General features: G+C 39.5%; 1 protein-coding gene across 1 annotated transcript; it reads right to left on the reverse strand.

Annotated features, from left to right (window-relative positions):
- Window positions 1-160: 160 nt before the first annotated feature.
- Window positions 161-15,690, reverse strand: LOC137258443 (multidrug and toxin extrusion protein 1-like). Its single transcript, XM_067796126.1, has 11 exons — window positions 15,599-15,690; window positions 13,995-14,092; window positions 13,465-13,578; window positions 6,823-6,890; window positions 5,903-6,011; window positions 5,168-5,243; window positions 4,623-4,692; window positions 3,221-3,353; window positions 2,491-2,585; window positions 1,136-1,190; window positions 161-722 (listed from the first exon to the last, which is right to left on the reverse strand). The coding sequence occupies exons 1-11, from the start codon at window positions 15,670-15,672 to the stop codon at window positions 406-408; spliced, it is 1,209 nt and encodes a 402-aa protein (XP_067652227.1). The 5' UTR covers window positions 15,673-15,690; the 3' UTR covers window positions 161-405.
- Window positions 15,691-17,942: the final 2,252 nt, after the last annotated feature.

Genomic DNA, 17,942 nt, shown 5'->3' on the forward strand with positions numbered 1-17,942 from the left:
GAATACAAACCCATCGTTGTATTAATGCGTTGTCCTCCACTTTATCTTATTGATCGTAATAATCCCTGGCAGTTCATCTGTCACCTGTGATTATAGCCGAACACTACGTACAAACTGCTCAGCCACTCAAAGCCAACAAATATTGAAACATTTACTCGTATTTTATTACGAATTTTATTACGTTATCTTGTTCATGTGATAACACTTTGTGATGAATGTGAGTCAGAAATATCGTCAATATTGAACTTAAGTTCCAAGGGAGATGACTGAAACCAAGAACTGACCTACTTATGACGTCACCGAACAACGGACTTCATAACGACCCGACATGAAGCAATTTGGGAGCATTATCAAGTTACAGTGGCCGCTCATTTCTGGAAACCTGGGGAAGTTTTCATGATAATTCTATCCATTAAAGCTACAATCAGTGATATTCCATGTCGAATTCAGGGTTTGCAAGAATTCCGTCTGTTTGACACATAAAGCTTCCGAGATCCTCTGTGCAAGTCCAGGAACAGTGGAACACTCTGGTAAGTGCCAGCTTCCAGACATAGTCCTCACAATGACACCAAACACAAGGGTGCCAATAACACATAGCACTATTATCAGACGGGAGAAAATGACTCTCATCAAACTGCCCCCTGACTCGTTGATATGGGATGGACGTCCTTCTACATCTTCATCATCGCTGGCGTAGTCTTCTTGCATCAGTAGAGAGTAATCTAAAGTCACACATATAAAATATTAGCCAACTTTGTATTTTCGTATCATGAATGTCATCTGTTATTAGGGTGTGTCAAAACTGAATTGCTGTCATTGTGATAACATTGATGACAAAAGTTTTACAATGAGGGTGATGTTTCTAAGTGGATCATGTTTTAATAACCACGAAGTAACTTCCTAATGTAATGTTTGTCATCTTATCCGGAGGAGAAATTATAGGTAAGTGCTCTTAAATATAAGTGCCTATCGGGTGAGTAAATGGTACATCGCTATGACCAAACAAACGCACTGAAGAAATATAGATAGAAAATAAATATAAATTGCTTAATTTTACCAATTTACCATGAAAGTGTTTTCATAAAAGTCTAAAAAAATATAAAATTTTGACTGGAAGGTGTTGAAGTAATTTTACCACCGCCTTTCATCTCGGAGGATTTCTTGCATTTGGCACCTGCGCGTTCCTGGGCCTGAAGTACAGAGTAACAAGGTAACTTGCAAAAAACCGAAATAAAACTGTGGCTGCATGGGATTCTCAATATGTCAGCTAAACCACAGCTTAACGTGGTAGACGTCTCCACATAGATTCTAACGGCGTTGTCAAGCAAGTGCTGTACAGACCTGTGCAGCGGCACCTAGTGGCTAGTAGTCTCATACAGTAGAGAAGTTGTAACAAAGACAATGGGGATAATACAAAATCATTTACAATGAAAACAAGCATAAATGTACTTGAGATTACTCGAGGCAAGACAACAGCATGATAAACATGATACCGGTGGGAGTGGGGATAACTAATAGGGGATTAGAGAGAGGAGTCAGAGAGAGGGAGATTGGTTCATTAGTTTTGGACTAGGTGCTGGTAACCTCACGGGATGAAATAGCCCTGGGCCCAGTTAAGCTTTGGGCGTCGTCTTTTATGTGTAGTGCTTCAGTCAAATTGCTTATTGTGTGATTATGTTGAATTTATGGGCCCAGTTAAGCTTTTGGCGTTGTCTTTTATGTGTAGTGCTTCAGTCAAATTGCTTATTGTGTGATTATGTTGATTTTTTGCTAGTTTTGTTGTTTAATCATAAATAATGTAGGGTCACAATGTATTGTCATAATCCGGGACATTAGCTCTGTACCAAGGTGACGTACGTTTGTCGGTATTGTATGTTTATATCACATAGTCAAATCATGCGCGTGACACATACGTACCTTTGTGTCACACTTGCGACTGACCAACCATGGTGCTTATGCGATAGTAAGTCCCATACTTAAAGAGGCACGTTAGTTGTAACCTGGGAATAACGCACTAAGCGAACCCGTGAATCAAACCAGCGAGTGGCAGATTCTGACAAAACTCGACAAAGCGAGTTACATGCCATATAGAAATTTATCTGCCCCACCATACATTATCGGGAATTCCGGTTAGGTTTAGAAAAGATCACGGACCACTGGAGGGCATATATGCATTAACAGGAAAAAATAAACCGTCCTAGAGGGATTGGATTTATCGAGTTGTAATTGGGATACACAAAGATCTAACGTGAACAGGAACCACGCTATGTTCAAAATACAATTGAGCAGCGATGTCTCGATATTCAGAGAGCAAGAGAAGATATAGAGCTATCCGTACATAGAGGCCGGGGCATATCATCACATATCAATATGAAAAGCAAACCGTTTGATATAATTTTATCGCCCCACAATTTCAACAATCACAGATCGAAGCAATCGAGATATCGACACAACGGTGCTCGACGTGTATGTGTTAATTCAGATTCTCACCAGTGCAGCTTCTTTCTTCCAGTCGACATTACTAAGTCTGACGCAGAAGCACATGCCTAAGAACGCAGCGGAAATGGTAAAGGAGATCCAGATTCCTGCAATACAGACACGACAGTCAAGTGCCGTGAAAGCCGTGACACGTGCTCAAGTCTAATAAAGTAATATTTGCTGGACACGCAATTAGTAACTAGAATTGCATCCCGATCCACAAATCGTTCGTGGCACTGTGATATAGTATACAGTTACGATAGATCGTAAAGTTACGTACACTTTGTGGAGCAGGGCCCTGATTCGTGAATATACGCTTGTCACCTGAAATCGGGCCCCGGAAGTTAGCTTGACCCCTCCTCGCCTATCTCAAGCTGCCGCTCGCGCAAAGGAAGGCGGGAATCAGCTTAGTACCGGAAGTAGTCACTAAGATCTTTCAACCAGCACAGTTTCCTGCGAATCTTTTCTAACCCGAATCCATACGTTGTTTTGGTTACACTGGTCAAGGAATGGTAAATTAGAAATAATCTTTTTTATTTGAGTGGCATTTTAGAAGTTGGAAGTCAGATAGAACAAGTATATGTGGATAACAACGTCCCTAATTCTCGAGCACGACCCTTCGATACAGTTTTTGTATCGTTTTCAAGTACGAAGACGATTCAAGAACCTGTATCGAAATGTCGTGCTCGAGAATGAAAGTTGTCATCCATAGATGTACTGGTTCTATGAGATATAATCTTACCTGCAATACCCAGTGATGTCAGAAACATTAATGGGAGCCCAAGAGGAAGACATATGACATAGTATGACATGAAGGTGGCCAAAGCTCCAAATCGTTGTTGCCCAATACCTCTTAAAACTCCACCCAATACACTCTGGAGGTGAAACATGAGCATAAGAGCAATGTAACACTATGCTCATAGAAACGAATACAAGGATACATGACATGACATGGCATGACATTTATTCACTTCACAGTAGAGTTTTCTTATTAAAAACAAAACATGCAACAATATCCCTGTGAAAGTACAAGCGTTCCTATAATCTTTTCCAGTATTTTTCGCTCGCTGTGAAATTGCACTGTGCATGAAAATCTGTCACTAAACATTAGAACTCTCTTCAGAGATTGAGAGATCGGTGTCAAATGTCGTGAGAACAGGTTTATGATGTTTGACACAAGGTTGATTGTTTTGGAGTTTATCGCACTCAGCAATAAGTAATCGAATCTGGAGCAGACAATCCAGTGATCAACAGCTTGAGCATACATTTACGCAACTGGGACACAATGACATGTGTCAACCAAGTCAGAGAGCCTTACGACTCCCGTTACTCGCATTCTAGAACATGCAAGGGTTGCTGCTGCTAACAGCTGTTTATGCAAGGGTTGCTGCTGCTAACAGCTGTTTATGCAAGGGTTGCTGCTGCTAACAGCTGATTCATCTGTGTACTCTATTCTAGGCCCAAGAAAAGGAAATGGTTTGTAAAGGACATCAATTTCAAATAAGTGCAAGATACGGTCGCCCTCTGTGTTGGGTGATGCGCCCATCCTTTGGCGAACACCTGATGTCATCACAATTTGACATATATTTATCTTACCTCACACACAAATGCCGATTTCTGATTGGCTGAGCGCTCTTCTACTATTTTTAATGTACCCCGCTAACAAGCGAGTAACTTTTCAATGTACCCCGCTGCCTATGGCAACTCATTCGGTACTTCGTGATAGTAATTCTTTAGCTCCAATAACATTGACACATGTGTGATGTACGGAAATAACCGATATTTTGAGAATGCAAATCGGTGGTAGGGAGATAACTCTAAATTTGTTTTTCTTATCAACAATATCTATTGATGGCTACAAAAAAAGTATTTGTACCAATGCTTCAAACAATTCGAACTTAGCATTAAAGTGTTCGGTAAGATAAATACGTTGTTCAGCGGTCCCTCGGGGCCAATGGGTTGATGTAGACTGAAAGGCGAGGGGTACATAACAAATATCGAGGGTACATCAACCCATGTCACCCCTCGCGACCCAGAATCGCATATATACTCTACGTGTCGCGTTTGGTGTCTACCTTTTAGACATATGTCCAGACAATATGAATACGATATCAATTTTTATTGTTTGATATCGATATACTTACAGGTATTGCTTTTATGGTAATGTAGATGGTGACGATTGGCATTACTTGCTTCACTCGATCTGCCACTTCACTGTAACGATAATTTGATTTATGACACAATCGCGTGTAAGTGAGTGAATTACGTTTTACGCCGCACACGGCAATATTCCAGCTCTATGACGACGGTCTGTAAATACTAAAGTCCGGACCAGACAATCCGTTATCAACATCATGATCATTAGTTGCAGGCAATTGGGATACGATGTCGTATCAATCAAGTTAGCCAGGATGACCACCCGATCCCGTTAGTCGCCTCTTACGACAAGCATACATGGGTTATATAAGACCAATTTTAACCGGGATCTTCACGGGTCCAACGTGTAAGCGAGAGCAGCTTTTACCAACATCGCGAAGAAGACGTTGTAGCCTCCACAGAATCGAATCCGGATCTTCGGAGAGAGCGAACGCATTAACCCCAAGGCTCCCCCACTGTTCCGGTATCTGTGCTGACAAACCATTCGACATGCTGCAGACAGCTACCATGGCCTATATACTACACTACTCACTCATCATCAGTGAATGCATCAGCTATTACTCTCCCAAAGAGTGTAAGTACTGCGCCCACCACTGCAGAAAATATTCCTACAACAGAAACGATGATGAAAACATTGAGAGAACGGGAGATCACGAACTATCAGGTTCCTTGGATTCAAAATCACGCATTCAATAGGACTGCATGGCATTACGGATATGCAATACGCCTTTCACACCATACACATTGCAATGTTGTTGTTTTTTCAAAACCGGTACATGGTTTAAAGAAAATATATGAAGTTTTGTAATTATGTTTGTAGTTTAGGTTAAAATCTACGCAGAATTTCATTCACACTGAGGTCTTCTATTGTAATTGACAATACAGGTTACTTCACATCCAATAAACGTTTTGCTAAAAACATACAATATCTCAAGATCAAATTTAATTTCGAGATTTCTTCTATTATTACCATAGCATATAGTTCTAAGTTCTAAACACCCCATCAATCGTAATACAAGTACCAGAATCGCAATATATTGCAATACAATTTATTTGACAACATACAGCCCTAGTATTCAAGGTGTCATAAAAAGAAACCTTTGTGAAAAAACGAAATATTTTCGTGGTGCCACAAAAATACTTGTATACATTTAAAGTAATTTCAGTTTTTTGTCAGATGTTGCCGGTTTGTATTAGTCAAGTTCTACTTTCGTCAGGTTCACATGTTGGAATAGTACACCTGATCTGTTAGCACACCTCATCTCACCTGAAATTAGTTTTGCAGTTGAGTTCGCTGTCTGACAAGCCACGTGGTCATCACTTCCAAGCAGGTTGCCAATGCGCATGCCCACAGCAATCGACATACCACAGGACAACTGTAGCAATAAGGTTAGCGATGTTATTGATTGTTTAATATCTAAAGGGTTATGACCACAACTATCTATAATTATAGTTACAAAGAATTTAAGAAGAGCAAAGAGGTTAATACTCTTGCATTCATCCGTATGGTAATAATCAAATACAGTACATTTCCGTTAGTTATGCCGAATACAAAGAAGTCACTATTTCGGTTCCTTATAACCAGAGTTTGTTATCGCATTTTGATTATATATACACCAACTGGTTGGTTGGCTGGTTGTTGTTTTAAGCAGCAATCTAATATTCAAGCTCTATGGTTTGTAAATAATCGTGTCCCGACCAGACAATCCAGTGATCAACAGCATGGGCATCGATTTAAGCAATTGGGAACCGATGACATGTGTCAACCAAGTCAGCGAGCCTGACAACCCGATCCCGTTAGTCGCCTCTTACGATAAGCATAGTCGCCTTTTATGGCAAACATGGGTAGATGAAGGCCTATTCTATCCCGGGATCTTCCCGGGTAAGTATATCAATATGTGTCCGTCAGAAATGTAGTTTAATGTATTATGAACATATGTGTGCATTCTTAGTCAATGTGTGAGTTTGATTTTACGCCGCTTTTATCAATATCACAGCAAGATCACGGCGGGGTACTGCAGAAATGAGCTTCATACATGAATAGATTCTAGAGAACAGTTTTAGTGATCTGTTCCTCTACTGTTCTACCGCGTTGTACCCGTATGAGGAATCGAACCAGGGTCTTAGGCGTGACGAGCGAACGTTGAACCACTACCCCGTCTGCCATGCATATTAGAATGAACGTACCATGTCAGTTAAGGCGACCATTTGAAACAAGACAGCTTGGGCTGCCAACTGCGCCTTCCCAAGATAACCTGCAAATGAAGGACACAAGTACAGGTGTGGGCGAGCTTGGGTAACATTAACGCCTCCAGGTCTATTAAGTACATAGCATTATCGGCACAACGACCATATATCTAGTCACTGTTGCATCAGCTCTGTATACACCTTGATACAAAACCTATGTCGAACCCGATCACACGATCCCGTTATTGGCGCAACATAGAGACTATGAGTCTTTTTATATGCGAGCGAAGCGAGCGAGGGTTGGCAACCTACTTCACTCGCTTCGGATCGAAAACTATTTTTCATGTCAAAATAAAATATCGCCACCATCAAATGTACACTCCCATTTCCTCACTTGATCGTGCTCTCAGATTTCCAACCCCATATTTAATAATTACTCACGTGAAATATGTTTTATTCATTATTTTAAACGCCCCTCGTGGTATTCCGATCGTTCTTCGCCTCCATTACCCCTGCCAGCTTCCGACTGAACGGAGTGACGGAACAAGAATAAGCAGAAATATAAAAGAAATACCATTTTGCCTAATTTTATCATGAACCTGTTGGAGTTTATTTGTCTTTTCTGTCGTCGCTATTTTTAGAATTTTCATAACACTTATTGTACATAAAGAAAAAAAAACCTTCTGGCATTTTGGGCGAATGATGCAGGGAAGGTAACTGTAAATATTCCATAAGGAATAAACCCCTCCTGTTCCTTCACTCCTTTGAACCGGAGACTGGAAGGGGGAATGGAGGCGAAGAACGGCCTGAATAACACATGCTGCGCTAAAAATGTTGAATAGAAATATTTCCCGTGAGTAATTGTTCAACATGGGGTTGGACATGTGAGAGCACACCCCAGTGAATAAATTGGTGTATACGTTTGATGGTGGCGATGCTGCGCAACTAATTTTGCGCCACAGTTTGCCTGTGCTTTGTATGGACATTTTGACCTTTCGGACACACTGATTTTAAATATGCACGTACAACAACCAAAGGCGAGAATCACGCGTAGCCGTCATTAAGAGAATATGTTTAAGTTTCAGTAAAATGTTCTTAGAGGTAGATGACCCGGAAAATCAATTCAATTCAAAGCAAATATAGGACCTCTGTTAAAGATGGCAAGTTATTGGTATGTATACTGCTATGTCATTGAGGATATATAGGGCCTCTGTTAAAGATGGCAAGTTATTGGTATGTATACTGCTATGTCATTGAGGATATATAGGACCTCTGTTAAAGATGGCAAGTTATTGGTATGTATACTGCTATGTCATTGAGGATATATAGGACCTCTGTTAAAGATGGCAAGTTATTGGTATGTATACTGCTATGTCATTGAGGATATATAGGACCTCTGTTAAAGATGGCAAGTTATTGGTATGTATACTGCTATGTCATTGAGGATATATAGGACCTCTGTTAAAGATGGCAAGTTATTGGTATGTATACTGCTATGTCATTGAGGATATATAGGACCTCTGTTAAAGATGGCAAGTTATTGGTATGTATACTGCTATGTCATTGAGGATATATAGGACCTCTGTTAAAGATGGCAAGTTATTGGTATGTATACTGCTATGTCATTGAGGATATATAGGGCCTCTGTTAAAGATGGCAAGTTATTGGTATGTATACTGCTATGTCATTGAGGATATATAGGACCTCTGTTAAAGATGGCAAGTTATTGGTATGTATACTGCTATGTCATTGAGGATATATAGGACCTCTGTTAAAGATGGCAAGTTATTGGTATGTATACTGCTATGTCATTGAGGATATATAGGACCTCTGTTAAAGATGGCAAGTTATTGGTATGTATACTGCTATGTCATTGAGGATATATAGGGCCTCTGTTAAAGATGGCAAGTTATTGGTATGTATACTGCTATGTCATTGAGGATATATAGGACCTCTGTTAAAGATGGCAAGTTATTGGTATGTATACTGCTATGTCATTGAGGATATATAGGACCTCTGTTAAAGATGGCAAGTTATTGGTATGTATACTGCTATGTCATTGAGGATATATAGGACCTCTGTTAAAGATGGCAAGTTATTGGTATGTATACTGCTATGTCATTGAGGATATATAGGACCTCTGTTAAAGATGGCAAGTTATTGGTATGTATACTGCTATGTCATTGAGGATATATAGGACCTCTGTTAAAGATGGCAAGTTATTGGTATGTATACTGCTATGTCATTGAGGATATATAGGACCTCTGTTAAAGATGGCAAGTTATTGGTATGTATACTGCTATGTCATTGAGGATATATAGGACCTCTGTTAAAGATGGCAAGTTATTGGTATGTATACTGCTATGTCATTGAGGATATATAGGACCTCTGTTAAAGATGGCAAGTTATTGGTATGTATACTGCTATGTCATTGAGGATATATAGGACCTCTGTTAAAGATGGCAAGTTATTGGTATGTATACTGCTATGTCATTGAGGATATATAGGACCTCTGTTAAAGATGGCAAGTTATTGGTATGTATACTGCTATGTCATTGAGGATATATAGGACCTCTGTTAAAGATGGCAAGTTATTGGTATGTATACTGCTATGTCATTGAGGATATATAGGACCTCTGTTAAAGATGGCAAGTTATTGGTATGTATACTGCTATGTCATTGAGGATATATAGGACCTCTGTTAAAGATGGCAAGTTATTGGTATGTATACTGCTATGTCATTGAGGATATATAGGACCTCTGTTAAAGATGGCAAGTTATTGGTATGTATACTGCTATGTCATTGAGGATATATAGGACCTCTGTTAAAGATGGCAAGTTATTGGTATGTATACTGCTATGCCATTGAGGATATATAGGGCCTCTGTTAAAGATGGCAAGTTATTGGTATGTATACTGCTATGTCATTGAGGATATATAGGACCTCTGTTAAAGATGGCAAGTTATTGGTATGTATACTGCTATGTCATTGAGGATATATAGGACCTCTGTTAAAGATGGCAAGTTATTGGTATGTATACTGCTATGTCATTGAGGATATATAGGACCTCTGTTAAAGATGGCAAGTTATTGGTATGTATACTGCTATGTCATTGAGGATATATAGGACCTCTGTTAAAGATGGCAAGTTATTGGTATGTATACTGCTATGTCATTGAGGATATATAGGACCTCTGTTAAAGATGGCAAGTTATTGGTATGTATACTGCTATGTCATTGAGGATATATAGGGCCTCTGTTAAAGATGGCAAGTTATTGGTATGTATACTGCTATGTCATTGAGGATATATAGGACCTCTGTTAAAGATGGCAAGTTATTGGTATGTATACTGCTATGTCATTGAGGATATATAGGACCTCTGTTAAAGATGGCAAGTTATTGGTATGTATACTGCTATGTCATTGAGGATATATAGGACCTCTGTTAAAGATGGCAAGTTATTGGTATCTATACTGCTATGTCATTGAGGATATATAGGACCTCTGTTAAAGATGGCAAGTTATTGGTATGTATACTGCTATGTCATTGAGGATATATAGGACCTCTGTTAAAGATGGCAAGTTATTGGTATGTATACTGCTATGTCATTGAGGATATATAGGACCTCTGTTAAGATGGCAAGTTATTGGTATGTATACTGCTATGTCATTGAGGATATATAGGACCTCTGTTAAAGATGGCAAGTTATTGGTATGTATACTGCTATGTCATTGAGGATATATAGGGCCTCTGTTAAAGATGGCAAGTTATTGGTATGTATACTGCTATGTCATTGAGGATATATAGGACCTCTGTTAAAGATGGCAAGTTATTGGTATGTATACTGCTATGTCATTGAGGATATATAGGACCTCTGTTAAAGATGGCAAGTTATTGGTATGTATACTGCTATGTCATTGAGGATATATAGGACCTCTGTTAAAGATGGCAAGTTATTGGTATGTATACTGCTATGTCATTGAGGATATATAGGACCTCTGTTAAAGATGGCAAGTTATTGGTATGTATACTGCTATGTCATTGAGGATATATAGGACCTCTGTTAAAGATGGCAAGTTATTGGTATGTATACTGCTATGTCATTGAGGATATATAGGACCTCTGTTAAAGATGGCAAGTTATTGGTATGTATACTGCTATGTCATTGAGGATATATAGGACCTCTGTTAAAGATGGCAAGTTATTGGTATGTATACTGCTATGTCATTGAGGATATATAGGACCTCTGTTAAAGATGGCAAGTTATTGGTATGTATACTGCTATGTCATTGAGGATATATAGGACCTCTGTTAAAGATGGCAAGTTATTGGTATGTATACTGCTATGTCATTGAGGATATATAGGACCTCTGTTAAAGATGGCAAGTTATTGGTATGTATACTGCTATGTCATTGAGGATATATAGGACCTCTGTTAAAGATGGCAAGTTATTGGTATGTATACTGCTATGTCATTGAGGATATATAGGACCTCTGTTAAAGATGGCAAGTTATTGGTATGTATACTGCTATGTCATTGAGGATATATAGGACCTCTGTTAAAGATGGCAAGTTATTGGTATGTATACTGCTATGTCATTGAGGATATATAGGACCTCTGTTAAAGATGGCAAGTTATTGGTATGTATACTGCTATGTCATTGAGGATATATAGGGCCTCTGTTAAAGATGGCAAGTTATTGGTATGTATACTGCTATGTCATTGAGGATATATAGGACCTCTGTTAAAGATGGCAAGTTATTGGTATGTATACTGCTATGTCATTGAGGATATATAGGGCCTCTTTTAAACATGGCAAGTTATTGGTATGTATACTGCTATGTCATTGAGGATATATAGGACCTCTGTTAAACATGGCAAGTTATTGGTATGTATACTGCTATGTCATTGAGGATATATAGGACCTCTGTTAAACATGGCAAGTTATTGGTATGTATACTGCTATGTCATTGAGGATATATAGGACCTCTGTTAAAGATGGCAAGTTATTGGTATGTATACTGCTATGTCATTGAGGATATATAGGACCTCTGTTAAAGATGGCAAGTTATTGGTATGTATACTGCTATGTCATTGAGGATATATAGGGCCTCTGTTAAACATGGCAAGTTATTGGTATGTATACTGCTATGTCATTGAGGATATATAGGACCTCTGTTAAAGATGGCAAGTTATTGGTATGTATACTGCTATGTCATTGAGGATATATAGGACCTCTGTTAAAGATGGCAAGTTATTGGTATGTATACTGCTATGTCATTGAGGATATATAGGACCTCTGTTAAAGATGGCAAGTTATTGGTATGTATACTGCTATGTCATTGAGGATATATAGGACCTCTGTTAAAGATGGCAAGTTATTGGTATGTATACTGCTATGTCATTGAGGATATATAGGACCTCTGTTAAAGATGGCAAGTTATTGGTATGTATACTGCTATGTCATTGAGGATATATAGGACCTCTGTTAAAGATGGCAAGTTATTGGTATGTATACTGCTATGTCATTGAGGATATATAGGACCTCTGTTAAACATGGCAAGTTATTGGTATGTATACTGCTATGTCATTGAGGATATATAGGACCTCTGTTAAAGATGGCAAGTTATTGGTATGTATACTGCTATGTCATTGAGGATATATAGGACCTCTGTTAAAGATGGCAAGTTATTGGTATGTATACTGCTATGTCATTGAGGATATATAGGACCTCTGTTAAAGATGGCAAGTTATTGGTATGTATACTGCTATGTCATTGAGGATATATAGGACCTCTGTTAAAGATGGCAAGTTATTGGTATGTATACTGCTATGTCATTGAGGATATATAGGGCCTCTGTTAAAGATGGCAAGTTATTGGTATGTATACTGCTATGTCATTGAGGATCTTAAATTGACAAATGTTCAATAATGGCCAGTTATTCAGGAGCTGATACAGCTTACTAGAAGGGGTGGGGAGGCACACTTTTGAGGATCGATCTTTTATGGTTCATAGAACAAAGTTTCAGGTCAAGAGGGGGTGTCCGTACCCCTCCATCCACTCTATGTTATTCGTATGCGGAATGCGTATTTCATTGAGGGCCATTGCAATTCAAGCTTGGTAGTTGGAACAGTGAAACAAATGCACGTGCGGTACGTGATGAGCGTTAACTTAAACCAACCCTACTTGTTCTTGGTGTTTCATTTAGTGTGCGTAATCCCTTAACATACGAACCAATGATACCAATTTGCACATATGATCGTTTGTTAACGACTTTTATCCTAAGTAGAATATAATTCTGAGATTTAAATTTTCAAATGGCAAAGTAAAATTATCAGGATTCTCAATTTTAATTTCACTTTATTTCATTTACTTTTCTGTTTGAAGTGAAATTCATCTGTACGTTTTCACCGCAAACAGACTATAGTAATGCTTATGTTGTTTCTTGAGAGAATCTTGAAACTAACTCCACCGATAGCGTTATACAACCATAGTTATCGGGAGTACAAAATGCATCTCACCCAAACTACTCTAGTTTATTTGTACTACGTACACCCCTATGTATCACCATGGTACTCCACACTGGATACTCATGAACATAAAGCACCAGACACTACAATACCTCGCGACAATACATACCCGTCAGTACAACAACGATCTGGATACACCACCAAGACAGCGCGATCATAATAAAACCAGGAACTGCCAACTCGCCGAAACATTTCCATTCCAGCCAACACCTGGCCGACCAGCCTGAAAAATACCCATCTCCAAGTTAAATGTCATCTTCGACGTTCCTGAACAGAGTATAAACATTTATAGCAGATAACATTAGTATCGCAAGCTGTTTGCGTCAGGGAACCACGTAAAATGTCCTGATTCTGTAACAGAGGATATGAACAGGAAGATGATTTTAACGCAAACGTTTATACACTAGAGAAGGGGTGAGAGGAAAGTATGGGCTAGCTGCCATACACAGTACCAATTTCTATTCCACCTCCAAAAGTTGTAATATATGTATTGTTAGATGATAATCATAGATGTTATTTGTATATAATTATTTACAACTCATGTCTATGCTGTTGTCGGAATCATACGCCCCGCCTTTGTAACAAGGGTTCCTGTGGAATATAATACTCCGTTAAAGACGTTTGTTGACAGATTGATACCTGTCCAGGTAGCATCGTTGATATTTGATCCATAGATATACAACGCGTGCATAATGCAGCATGCTCCATAGGTCACACATATCGCCAGTGCAGCCCCTCTAAAATGTACAAATACAATTTATGGTCAAGTGATACACACGTTACTCACAAAGTTTTACCATAATCTAAACTTGAAAGGTTACTATATTTGTATAGAGATGTACAGAATGTTTCTGTATGTAAAACATCTGTGACATCCATGGTTACCTATGCAGCGCTCTGTTTTGATTCTGCACCATGCATACTCTCTTGTTTGTTAACGTAGATATTTTACTTGCTTTTGGATATGTTTGATGACATAGTCCAGCGTTTAAGGCCTTAGAATTTTGAAAAAAAATTCAGTACCAAATCGATTTTGGTTTCAGTATTTAAGTGAAACGTCACAAGGAAATCTGTTTGCCAGAAAACATAAACAAGATAAGATTGTTCAAATGTTGTTAGATATGGAAACGTAGAACTGTACTTTGCTATCCCGCAGTCTGGATAACAGGAATTAATGTTATCATAGAATAACGGACATGCACGATGGTTTACACTTGAAAATTGGAAAATTAGATCAAAGAATCCAATTTTTGTAAGTCGCCAAAACGTTCCAGCTGACAATGACACCAGTGAGGTGTTGTACTTACACCATGTCCAGGCCTGCCCAGTGTAGGAACACACTGAAACTGACTATGACACCAGTGAAGTGTTGTACTTACACCATGTCCAGGCCTGCCCAGTGTAGGAACACCTTGAAACTGACTATGACACCAGTGAAGCGTTGTACTTACACCATGTCGAGGTCTGCCCAGTGTAGGAACACCTTGAAACTGACTACGACACTAGTGAAGTGTTGTACTTACACCATGTCGAGGCCTGCCCAGTGTACGAACACATTGAAACTGACTATGACACCAGTGAGGTGTTGTACTTACATCATGTCCAGGCCTGCCCAGTGTAGGAACACCTTGAAACTGACTATGACACCAGTGAGGTGTTGTACTTACACCATGTCGAGGCCTGCCCAGTGTAGGAACACCTTGAAACTGACTATGGCACCAGTGAAGCGTTGTACTTACACCATGTCGAGGTCTGCCCAGTGTAGGAACACCTTGAAACTGACTACGACACTAGTGAAGTGTTGTACTTACATCATGTCGAGGTCTGCCCAGTGTACGAACACATTGAAACTGACTGTGACACCAGTGAAGTGTTGTACTTACATCATGTCGAGGCCTGCCCAAAGTAGGAACACATTGAAACTGACTATGACACCAGTGAAGTGTTGTACTTACACCATGTCCAGGCCTGCCCAGTGTAGGAACACCTTGAAACTGACTATGACACCAGTGAAGTGTTGTACTTACATCATGTCGAGGCCTGCCCAAAGTAGGAACACATTGAAACTGACTATGACACCAGTGAAGTGTTGTACTTACATCATGTCGAGGCCTGCCCACTGTAGGAACACCTTGAAACTGACTATGACACCAGTGAAGTGTTGTACTTACACCATGTCCAGGCCTGCCCAGTGTAGGAACACACTGAAACTGACTATCACACCAGTGAGGTGTTGTACTTACACCATGTCCAGGCCTGCCCAGTGTAGGAACACATCCAGGGAGAAAAGGTTGAACATGTTACTAAGCAGAAGCATCACAAGCGTAGGTCTCACGATACCCTTGATCAATAGAATCCAAAAAATCATAAATTGTCATAATATATCATATGATAATAAGAAAACATTCGCACTAAAAAATATGAATAATGAATACATTGTAATTAAGTAACTAAACACTTGGATCACAACGATTAAGATATCTGAAATCCTTTCAATCACATATTTCAGTAAATCTAAACACGAATATGGATAGCTAAATCAACATTTTAGATTGAAAATATTACAAGAAATAAAACGGAAATATAAACCTGCTAAAATAGTATTAAGAGGAAATATCCTTTGAACGATATAAAACATTCGCTAGCATAGTAAATGTTATTCACCCCAGAGTGTTTATACCCAAAATAAAAGCGAAAGCGACCCGCCCTTTCCGAAGCCATAAGAAATCTTAGATAAAGTACCACCATCTATGCATGAAAGGTTCCCAACTTGTAATTATGACAAGTGCATCCCTCATTACGTTGAAGAGGCGTTTGGTTAGCAAGCGGTTAAAACGTTCACTCGTCACACAGTAGACACGGATTGTACCCATATGAGTACAATGTGTGGAGCCCAATGTGCCCCGCCTTGATATTGCTTGGATATTGGAAACAGCGGCGTAAAACAAAAGCCGCTCACATATTCCGCTGATGATGGCCAGCGTGGAATTAAGCTTCGATTTGGGTTTGGTCGTACAGAAACAACGTAACGTGCAATATACATTGGACAGAAACAGGCAGACTGAGGTAAAGGTTTTCGATTCATAGATGTATACTAAAAGGAAAAAGAAACGGCGTAATATTGGAAATGACATTTAAGCATCAATGGAGTATTTGAACCTATTTGTTTTTTCAAATATACACCGGAAGTCAAGTTTGAGAGAACTAGGAACCGTGGTCGTATAGTATGTGAAGTATTGTTGGAGATTGAGGTTTGAAATGATTTTGTTTCTGAAAAGGCCAGAGTTCACACAACACAACATTAAAATCGAGATGCACGTGCATCATGCATGCCTTCAGGCATAAATGTCCGGCCTGAATGGCAGTCGTTCACTTGTTTTCTGAACATAGCAGCTATGGCATCAACGACAACAAGCCATTGGACGTCCACACGTTGGTCAACGTGCTCGAGTCATTGCTAATGACTTTAATTGCAGCGTACGAACGACAGAACGTCTTTGACCGCCATACAACGCCACCAGTAGCACTGATGACCGTCCACGTAGTGGTCGACCCCGTATAACAAGCCACCAGGACCACCCAGCAACACCTGCAAGACCAGGGCCACAGAAACAACTCGATGTATCATATGAAAGCAACCAGCGACCAGTCAGTGACTGAACTATTCCTGTTTTGTCGACGTTCTTCTCTGATGAAAGTCGGTACTTTATTACACATTCTCCAACAACGTTTCTTTTGCGTTTCAGTATATAACTATGCTCCTTGAATCAATATGATAGTAGCAAACTAATTAAATAATAAAGAATAGCCTAAGATGCGTTACCTGAGCAAAGAGGTATTTGGACATGACGCTGAATGCTGCATATACCTAAATGTAATAGAATATCTTGTAAACCATTATGAGTGAGTGAGTGAGTTACTATTTAAGGTCACATCAGCAATATTTTAGCCATACCGTGAAAACGATTGTCTGAATCAACAGGTTACATGATTCAGCTACCTTATCCTGAAAACCATTGTCTGCATCGATACGATAATACTGAACATGATTAGTAACATAGCATCCGCATAATTAAAAATTGTATGGTGAGGGTGCGTGAGCGGGTGTGAGTACGGGTGCATTTGCGTGTTCGGGTGCAGGTGTGGGTGCAAGTGCGGGTGCAGGTGCAATTCGGCAGGGACGTGTAGGCCGTCTTGGCGACCGAAGAGCGAAACACACCAATCACGCGCAGCATCAATAACTCAAACGCACGTGCGCTGGAATACAACATACGTATTGCTTAATAGCATCGAAAGTGTAATTCAATAACATAGCGAGTATGTTGTGATTAACTGATTAACGCGAGCGTGTCATGGGTAGTCTAAATGTTGGGCAGTTCGTGGCGGCAGTTGCATGAGAATTCAACCACAACATTATTTGAAAACCGGTGTGCAACAAACAGTCACCTTTGCAAGTCACCAATATGAGGTACCAATTCAGATACGTCATGTCCAGCAGACAGTTGTTCGAAGGTGCCAGCAAACCAGGCGCATAGCAAGCCATTTTATTTCGTGTAAGCCCGTAGATTGCGAAGCGTTATATTTAGA

Source organism: Haliotis asinina, chromosome 12 (assembly GCF_037392515.1).
Source record: "Haliotis asinina isolate JCU_RB_2024 chromosome 12, JCU_Hal_asi_v2, whole genome shotgun sequence".
Taxonomy (NCBI): domain Eukaryota; kingdom Metazoa; phylum Mollusca; class Gastropoda; order Lepetellida; family Haliotidae; genus Haliotis; species Haliotis asinina.

Bases quoted from the DNA above. Each gene is read 5' to 3' on its own strand.
- LOC137258443 (XM_067796126.1), bottom strand. From the start codon at position 15,672: ATGCTTCTGCTTAGTAACATGTTCAACCTTTTCTCCCTGGATGTGTTC. The intron at 3,354-4,622 runs GTAAGTATATCG...TTTCACCTCCAG, and splicing joins TTACCATAAAAGCAATACCT to AGTGTATTGGGTGGAGTTTT. The intron at 1,191-2,490 runs GTGAGAATCTGA...TCTGTACTTCAG, and splicing joins GGAAGAAAGAAGCTGCACTG to GCCCAGGAACGCGCAGGTGC.